The sequence below is a fragment of the Cavia porcellus genome, unplaced genomic scaffold, assembly GCF_034190915.1.
Source record: "Cavia porcellus strain 051 isolate PalLab524CR breed Dunkin Hartley unplaced genomic scaffold, mCavPor4.1 scaffold_29, whole genome shotgun sequence".
In the NCBI taxonomy this organism is placed as follows: domain Eukaryota; kingdom Metazoa; phylum Chordata; class Mammalia; order Rodentia; family Caviidae; genus Cavia; species Cavia porcellus.
The window spans coordinates 44703129-44713201 of NW_026947512.1; the positions used below are offsets into that span (position 1 = coordinate 44703129).

The 10073-nt window shown below is 47.6% G+C and overlaps 1 protein-coding gene across 2 annotated transcripts in view; it reads right to left on the reverse strand.

The window, feature by feature from the left end:
- The window catches only part of Rab11fip1 (RAB11 family interacting protein 1), a 30701-nt gene extending 20685 nt beyond the window's left edge, over positions 1-10016 (reverse strand). The window contains exon 1 of one of the 2 annotated variants that reach the window (XM_013144703.3): positions 9508-10016. In XM_013144703.3, the coding sequence (XP_013000157.1) occupies positions 9508-9884 (377 nt within the window). In that variant the 5' untranslated portion in view covers positions 9885-10016. The remainder of the gene's footprint in view (positions 1-9507) is intronic. The other variant, XM_003462883.5, reaches the window with a different exon arrangement.
- Between the last annotated feature and the right edge of the window lie 57 nt (positions 10017-10073).

The following is a 10073-nucleotide window of genomic DNA, read 5'->3' on the forward strand; positions in this document are numbered from 1 at the left end:
GCAGGTAGCTAAGCTGGGGGACCTCCTCCTGGACTGCTGTGAAGTGTCCTGGGCTCCCACAGTCACTCTGGGAGTGGCTCAAGCCACTCAATTCTGCCCAGCATACACTTGATGTGCACAAGGGTGCATACAGGTGGTGTGCACAGATAGTGTACACAGACAGTGTATACAAGCGATGTGCACAGATGGTATACATAGGCAGAGTGCACAGGCAGTGTGTACAGGCAGTGTGCACAGGCAGTGTGTACAGGCGGTGTACACAGGCAGTGTGTACAGGCTATGGACACAAGCGATGTATACAGGCAGTGTGCACAGGCAGTGTATATAGGTGGTGTCCACAGGCAATGTGTACAAGTAGTGTGCACAGGCAGCCCTTCTGCCAGAAGACAGAGGGTGAGGCAATGGCATTCCTGCAACAGAGAAGGCGGGCTCCCAGGCATCTTCAAAAGGACTGCACTGGCTGGTGAGGGACTGGCTCATATGCCTCCAAATCAATGTTTCTGCAGCTGAGGCAAACATGTTTTTCCTCTGGGACAACCCAGATAACAGCTGGGCACAGAGAAGTGATGGCTTCAAGATTCAGTGTGGGCATGTCTACATGCCAGGCCCTGGAGACAGAGGAAGAGACCTTAAAAATGGACAGTGGGCTCAGCAGACTTTGGTCTTCGATGTATTGGGACACCTGATGAAGTGCATGACTTCAGCCCAAATAAGGGTCTCAGCTAATTTAAGCTCCACGGGACTGTCAGGACCACCTTCCTGGGGACTATGTGGCAAAATGAGAACGCATGGGTCTCTGGAGAAAACCCAGGAGGGTCCCAAGATGGGCAGGCAGATCAAGGAGGACCACCAGATGATCTGGGTGTGGCTGCCACTTTAAGACACTCCGGGGTGCTCCGGGGACTGCTGTCTCAGCGGCCACCACCTTGAGGTCCTGTTGGACTCCAGGGTCCAAGTGACCTGTCTACTAACCTTCTCAGGCCAGATCTCAACTGCACGCTGTAGCATCAGTCAGCCCCACAGTAACTAAGCACCATTACCCGAGGGACCAGGTCTCAGGAGAGAAAGGAAGCAGGAAGCACAAAACAGTGCCTGACTGTTCAGGGAATTAAAAACAAGGCTGGACGGCATGGGGTCAGCCACCGAGACACCCAAAAAGGTTCTGAAAAGGAATGGCTCCACTGGGTCACAATGTCCCATCTCTTTCTGTGGTACCCAAAAAACAGTAAGAAGCAAACAGGGACAGAAATGTTTACCAGCAGCAAAGGCAGATGTTTGCACTCTAAGGCTGCACTGCAGTGGACAAGCCTCCTTATGGACCAGAGCAGCTGATGGCAGCATCAAACTCCCAACACAGAGCTAACCATCACCGACCTGTCTTCCCCTCTGCTCTGCCACCTCCTGGCCACCTCTAAGTGTGGCCAATGGCTCCCTGCTCACCTTTTAACCTTCACCTCTGAAACAGCCACTTCAGTACTGCTGAGAGGCTATGCAGCCACCCAGCACCAAGAACTGTTAAATCTGACGGTAGAGAACTGAATATAGAAACCCAAGTTCAAAGTGCCCTAGGTCCTTTCTTACATTATTTGGTCTAAAGAAACACTCTTAGAAAGGGTACACTGAAGACATCTTAACTGCTTTTTTTTTTTTTTCAAACTGACTTAACAGGCTGGGCTGCAGCTCAGTGGCAGAGTTCTTGCCCTGTATGTGCAAAGTCCTGGGTTCAATTCCCAGCATCACAGTGATACACACACACACACACACACACGAAAAAACCTTAGCTTAATCAGAATATTACTACTTCAGAAATTTTATCCCAGTTTTTCTGTACATTTGAGAAGTGAAGAGACTTTGGACGAGTAATTTAATCCCCACCTCATAAAAAGGTTATGAACACTCTGCGGCTTAATCACATAAAAAGTGCCTGGAACATGCCTAGCCACAAGTCATAGTTATACTGTCACTTAGTTGTAAGCAGGACAGTATATGTAACTTTATTTGAAGCACGTGACACATCATCAATCTGTACTCTCCATACCCATCAATTCGAGTAACTCTAGGAGCCTGTGAAATGCTTACATGCAGTTACCCCTCCAGAAGATCCTCAGAGGGAATTTAAGCTGCTAACAGTTCTCATTATTATTAAGTACTCAAATCTAAGCATCAAATATAAATAACAATGATGTGTATTTTGAAGGGAATAGGAAAAGACATACAAATTGGTTTGTATCACATACTTTCCAAAACTAAAAAAAAAAAAATAAGATTTTTTTTGTTCAATTCCTGGTACCAAAACAAAACAAAAATTTTTGTTTTGGTACCAGGAATTGAACCCAGAGCCTCACACTCACCAGGCAGGCACTGTGCTGCTGAGTTACATTCTGAACCCCAGAATTTTTAAAACACCAGGATCTGTGTGTATTTTCTGTAATTTATTGAGACATGATTCTCCCAGAACTTTCTGGAGTTCTATCAAGGTAGGAGAGGTTAGACATCAAGGGCCCTAAACTGTTAGAGATTCATCAAGATGACTGCATTTGCTGAAGTATATGAATCAGGGCAGGATTTTAAAGCAGAATTCTGCTGGGCATGGTGGCTTGTAATCTAAGCACTCAAGAGGCTGAGGCAGGAGGATCGCTGTGAGTTCAAGACCAGCCTGGGCTACAAAGTGAATTGAAGGCCAGCCTGAACTGCATAGTAAAACCGTGTCTCAAAAAGTCCCCCCCTCCTGAAAAAAAGCAAAAAGCAACACTAGATTCCTTTAGATGAAGACCTAAGGAAATTTCTAGTATCCTCGAATTTGAAATTCTCTAAAAATTGAAAAATCAACTCCTTTTTCAACATTTAAGCCTACTACTCCTGCAATCAGCAGCTTACCAATTCTTTACAAAGTTTGATCATATTTCGGGAGACCATGAAGGTTAATATTCTATCACCTGATCGGCTCTCCACCTTTCTCACCCTGAATGTTTTACATTCCGTCCACAAGGATCAGTCTTGCGGCAACGGAGGCATCCTCACACAAAAGGCTTTTAAGGATAAAGAAGAAGAAAAGTTAGTGGTGCGGTTCGCTATTTCTTGGCCCAGAACAAAACTAAACAAACTTCTGCGTGGGGGACATCAAAGAACGCTCAGCCCAGAAACAGACTCACGTACGTTCCTGGCAAGGGAGCAGAGAGACTGTGATTTATCTTGTAATCAAGGTTGTCTGAAGCAGGGGGGAAACAGCCACAACAAAAGCATTTTATAAAACATTGTTTTAATAACAAATGACTGGAAAGAACAGAAAATTTCATTGCAGTGAACGCGAGTCACGTTCACTGACCATGAGAGGAAAGCTCCCTAGGACAGTGCTGTTGGAGGCAACGCCCCGGAGAAATCCCAAACAGGACACCCACCCTTCATAATAAGAGGCTTTCTGAGACTAGGCTCTCTGGAAGCCCTCATTAGCCTACCTTGAGGTTTGCCACAGCTTGCTCACACAGACAGCGTTTAAAGAGTTTAAAGAGCAGAGAGTGTGGCGCTCACACCCAAGACAGACTCCCTTCGAGTTTCTCAGAAACCGCCTTCCAGAGCTGGCACTCAGGAAAAGACACTTAGTTACCTCTGCCTCTTTCCTCTCCACAGCCACATTCCCAGCCCTCCATTCCTCCTGCAGACTATACTTCTTCCTGCTGGAGAAGAATCTCTCCTCCAATGAGCAGGCAGAGGGCAGCAGGTAAACTTCCCTTCGACCTGAGAGAGGGCACTGACTACAAAGCCAGACCCTGAGCTTTGATCCTGGGACCTCCGTGGTCTCCAGTTTGCTGGGCTGAATGAAAGATGCATTCTCCAGATTCATGCTGGCAAACTGCCTACCACCTGTCCTGTGGTGGCCACAATGATGGAGCCCCTGGGTTGAGTCACTCAACTAAGAACAAGACAGGGTGGTCCCCACCCACAGGAATAGCAGGCAAGAATCAGGCTTGATCTCCTCCTAGGCAGGACCCCATCTGCAGAGCAGGGCCCACCTGCCAGTAGAGGGATCTGCTATTCATCTGCTGGAATTCAAAGACCTTGCGTTCACTGACCAACACCAGACCAAAACCAGAGGTCACGTTGGGAACTGCTCTAACGGGAAGATAAGACCTCAGATAACCTCCCGTGGCTCTCTCTTAAAACCATAGTATTCGAATGGTCATCTGAGGTTACATTGAGGGGGTGAGGACTGAGGTCAGCTAGAGTAGATGACATTTTAACAAGCATGTATATTTGCTGGTAAAATAATGATAACATTTTAAGTGAATAACCACAATTAAAATGACATTATCAGCTACTATGCGTAGAACTTGTCCTGGATATAGTTCTAGAAACACAATAGAGGTCTTCGTAACCAAAAGCAAGTTTAGTGAAATAAAAAAAGGCTCAAGATTCTTTTCTTCTCTTACTTTTCCTAAATGATCACTTGCGTGGGAGTTTTAGTTTTCATTTAGGGTTTGTTAAACTCACAACCATTTTAGTGTTCATGGATGTGTCTGTGAGCCTCCTGCTGAATGACGTTTTCCCCTTCTCAGTCCTGCCACCAGTATCAGAGGACACCCGTGACACCATGCCAGTGTCACCACTGGAAAACAAAGACGTGGCTTCTACCCGAAGACTCGGCCCGGCACACCCTGGTTTCAATGACATTTCCTCCTCTTTTGCTCCCGCAGAGAACCCAATGCATAGGTGCCACTGCCCAAAGCTGTCTTTGTCACGGTGACCTCACCCTGGCATCAGAGTGACTGTGAGGAAGAAAGCAGCTGCCACTTCCGGGTTCCACTTTATTTATTCATTCTCATGACAGCCTTTCCCCACCCCCTACTGCAGCCAATCCTTCCCAGTTTAGGGCAAAACATTTCTGAAATCCACCCACCTCTCCCCCTCTCCTCGGCCTCACCCTACTCCAAGCCAGGGCCATCTACGGCTCAGATGCCTACAGCACCCCACCCCACCCAGGCCAGACCAGGTTCAAGTTTATTCTCCACTCAAATCCCACAGCATACGGAATCGTGAAGAAGCAACTTGCCCAGAGAAACAATAACATAAATGCCCAAAATTATTCCTCTCTGGAAAAAAAAAAACCCACAGCAATCTTTGACAAATTAGGTCATCACACCTTTTGCTTTCAATCCTCAGTGGTTTCTGAATTCTTTTTTTTTTCTTTCTTTCTTTCAGTTAAGTATTGAACTCAAGGCCTCTTCCACGCTAAGAAAGCACTCTACCATTGCGCTACAAGCTCAGCCCTTTCCACTTTTCCAGCAGGGTCTCAGCACGTTGCCTAGGCTGGCCTTAAACTTAACCTCCTTCCTCAGCTTCCTGAGCAGCCAGATTATAGCTTGGGCCACAACACAACACCTGGCCACTCTTGTTAAACAGAGCCATGCCTTCCTCTTCAACCTCATCTACAACATCTTGCAGTCTCCCAGGCACTCCTGTCCTAGGGCCTAGGAGTACAGGCTGAGGCTCTCCCACAACGCTCTCCCTCCCCTCATTCCTCACCAGAATTTATTCTTCAGGTACCGCCTCCCATGATCTCTCTCCCCCTCCCTCCCGCCTCCATCTCTCCCTCCTCTCAGTTTTCTGAGATGAAGTCTCATTATGTTGCACTGGCCGGCCTCATATTTCCACACTCCAACGATCCTCCTGCCTCAGCCTTCCAAGTAGCTGCAATCACAGGCATGCACCACCCACGAGGCTTTTAAATCTCCTTTAAATCACACCCCTCCTCCTCTCTTCTATGATACCTCCACAGTCCTCATCACCAACACATGATTATTTATGTGTGTTCAACTTGTTTAAGGTCTCCTCCCAGCCAGGCCCAGTTTCCCAAGAGCCAGGATCACACGAGTCTGGTCCACCACTTCTTACATTGCAAACCCAGCACCCACATACAACAGGTGTGAAAGAAATCATTATGAAAAGACTGCGGGGGGGGGGGACAGAACCACCTGCACCCCGCATGAAGGGACGGTGACTTGATGTCCTTTCCCTCTTGGTGATTTTGTCCCATTGCCAGAGCGAGGTAGGGCTGCTTATTCCAGGTCCAAATTGGTGCTGAGCACTGAGTTGTTTTCTACACCCCGGCAGGAGGGAGGAGTTGTGGCTGCCTAAGAGATGGGAGGGTTTCCAGTACTATCTCTAAGGGAAATTCCAAGAAACAAAAAAAAACTTCACTGGTCACATTGCTTGAATTTTCCTACCTGTTCATAAAAAAACCTCAAAATGCACAAGTCTAAAGTTACAAACACAAACCCTGCTGGCTTATCACTTCTAAATGTGGGGATGGGGTTACTGGGAACTGAACTCACAACCTCATGCTTGCTCCCTATCCTTTCTAAATTGTAGATCCCTAAGTCATTTCTCAGCATCTAACTCTCCCAGAAAACACTTATCAAAAACACTTCTTTTTAATAAATCAGAATTTTCCATCAATTACTTATTTCGGTCTCTTACTATACTGACAATCCCTCGGGATATCCAACTCCATTCATATACCGCCACATTCCCTCTTGAGCCTTCAACTCACTTTTCTCCATATCTGCAGGACTTCTACAATATTAAGTTTCATGATACTGAATTGCTTAGTGGCCTTCAAGTCACCAGATCAATGTTGTCTTTAAGAGATTATTTCCCAAAATTCTGTTGATCTTAGAATCCTAAGAAAAAAAATGTTTTTATTCATCCAGGGTCCCAAACTACATGAGACTGGATTCTATGTTTTGCTCACCTGGCTGAACAGTGCCTAGATTCCTGTCTGTACTGTGGGCGTGGTACTTACCTGATTCCCACTTAGCCAAGACCCACTGGGGCCCAGGGCTTTAATGATGTGTAAGATGTGTAAGTGCGAGATCAATTTATTTCCTTTTTTTTTCTACCTTAAGGCCAAATATTCTTCCCTAGTAAATGTATCCTATCTTTCAGTCTGTTTGGTATTTTAAAGGTCATCACACTAAAATTTGAGTCCAGCAAATTTGGACTCCAAATATATCTGATGGGGGCTAAAATAAATGGAGATATTAGCAAAGTACGTAAGGGGGATGACAATGGGCAATTAACCCAGGACCTTTGCACTGAGCTACATCTGTAGCCCTTTTTATCTTGAGACAGGGTCTTGCTAAGTCACTAAATTGGCCAGGCTAGGATCCAACTTTTGATCCTCTTGCCTCAGCCTCCCAGAGCGTTGGAATTAGAGGTGTGAACTGCAACTGGCACACAGCTGGCCTATCACACTAATGGCTCTAGAGTTTCAGCATCTGAACCCATGACCAAAGTCATGCTCTACTGAAGCAACTCTTCTTTGCTAGAGATGAAGACACAGATGAACACACCCATCCAAACAAACATATGCGCCTACACACTCACAATCTATAGAACAAGATTTGAGCTTTTGTTTTGCTTTTGGTTTTTAATCTTTAAGGTGGGGCCAAACTATTAATAACTAGTTCCAGCGACTTTCCTAGCCCAAGCAGTTTCTTTCTGTTAAAACGTCCATCTCTCAGTGTTTATCTTGTTCTCCAGATCTCAGCTATCTTGGGCACCCTGGTGATATATTCAACATCAGACAGGATGTGTTTAAATGAGTTCCCCCAGCACCTTGGAAAGTCCCAGGAGGTGGTAGATGGAAAGCTTGCAATTTAGCCTGCCATACAGAAGCAAAGAAGCCTTCCACTATACTTATAATAAAAATCCATTAACTAAGCGTCATTTTCCTGCAAGTCAATTCTGTGACTAAGTGGTAATCAACTCATAAGAAAGAGAAGAAGCCATGTATGTTCAGAATTACCTTGGAGAAGATATGAAAAATGCCGATGCAGAGAATAAGCCCTTCCTGAAAAAGCTCAAGAGGTTTTCTTTCTTTTTTGGGGGGCGGGGGGGGGGGGGAGAAGGGTCCCGGGGAATCGAACTCATAACCTCGTGCTTGCCAGGCAACTCAGAAGGTTCTCTCCTCTCACACAGCACTGTAAATCTTTGGGATCCTTACAGTGTTATCATTAGTTCAGGAACCCAGAAATACCTTGCATGCACTAATTAAGTCTAGCAATGTGTCCTGTCCATCTGTAAATAGGGAAACTGAGGTGTTTAGAAACAGAGCAACCCAACAGTGAGTCAGGACAACAGTAGACACCAGAGTCAGGACTCTGGAACTCACATCTCTGGCAGGAGATACAGTTTGTCTTTCAAGGGGATGCAGTGGTCACATATAAAACAGAAGGCAAAGACGGAAGTGAATATCCACACATCTTGGGACGGGTAGGACAAAAGACAGCCAACAGCCAACAATCCAAGGCTTCAAATGTCATTTAATCAGATGGCAAATTAGCATTGCTTCAGCCCCTCCTTAGTAAAGACACTACTTACCTTCTGGCTTGCAAGCTGATGCTATCAGATACCCTATCCATTTTCACATCAAGACCGTCTACTTTTTTTTCCATCTGATTTGAATTCAGAAATGCCTATTCATCTTAGGACAAATAAGTGAACCAGATATTCCATTTGCAAGCACACAATGCTTAAACGGAACCTATCCTAAAGTAAAGAGCATGGTAACTACAATTCCTCTGGCTTTTCCTGTCTCCCTCACAAGTAAAAGTTCACATAGTCTGTATATCTAAAATACACAAAGTGAATCATTATGCTTCATGAACCGGAGGGTTTTTGGTGCCAGCATAACTGTTGGCACAGTGAAGGTCAAGCAAAAGAACTAGTTAGACTAATCAAGGCTGGCTTTGGTATATGAGATAGACATAATCACTGGTATATGAGATAGACATAATCAAATTTCATTGGTTTAAGCACTGCCCTTTCCAAACTTGTGAAAGAAAACCAATAAATCAATAACACTGGGGTGAACTGAGTTTTGCCAACTTTCCCAGTGGAAGCAACTACCCCGACAGACATCCCTCCCCTGGGAAGCAACATTGAACTGAGAGAAGCACCGCTGGCCCAAGGGCAGACACCTGAACCATACACCACTGGCATTCCTACTTTGGGACCCGCAAACACCAAACTTTCTAGCATTGTTTTTGTAGAAGCAAATTCTTTTCACCAAACGCCAAGGCAAGTGGGGGCAGGGTGGGCATTTCCCCATGCCTGCCTCGGTCTCTGGGGTTAGCATCTAAGGCTTGGGGGGGAGGAGGGGAGTGGAGTCCAGCTAATCTCCCCTGAGCTCCCCTGACCAGACGCTCCCCGCAGCCCTTGGTCAGTTTCTCAGATCAAACTGTCCGGATCGGTGAAACACCTACGAGCTTTCCAAATGAATTAATGCGTGCAGCACACACACTAGCCCTTCCTAATAAGAAGCATTCGCCTGCCCACGTATAGTTTCAATTCATCAAAAATTCATTTAGTGCTGAGCGAGTGCGGAGCGTTTGAGAAGTGCCCTGCAGATTCAAAACTGCGCCTGGTTTCCCAAAGCCCCAGCAATCGAAGAGCTGGGCGGGTCTGGTGCTCTCCCCGCCCGCCCCGGCCTGACCGGCCCGGACTCACTGAGTCTTCCGGCGGCCCTGGTCCTGGTACAGCTCTCGCAGGTCCACCTCGGCGCGGCCCAGGAACTTGTCGAGGCCGAGAAGCGCGCGGTGCTGCACGGTGAGCTGCAGGGTGGCGGCAGCCGCGGGCACTGCCTCGGAGGACAGAAGCGGGGGCAGCTCGAAGGTGGCCTCTTCGCGCCACACAGGCGCGCCCAGGCTGCGCTCGGACACCGAGGTGGCGTACTTCTCCTTGCCCACCTGGATCACCGCGTACGCGTCGCTCGTGCCCCCGGGACCCTTGGCCCGCAGGCCCCGCGCCTGCAGCACGGTCACTTGCACATGGGTGGGGGACCACGCGGCTCCCAGGCCCCGGCCGGCGGAGGCCGCCAGCGACATGGTGATGACGACGCCTACCCGGCCTGCACGAACCCCAAGACCAGACGCTCCCCGCAGCCCTCGGTCAGTGAGCCGCAGCTCCACCAGGCCGCTTTAAGGCTTCCGGTCCTGCCCCACTGGCCCAGCCCCGTCCGACCACGCCCATGCTGCCTCGGCCACGCCCCGCGCCGCCCTCCCCACCTGCCCGCG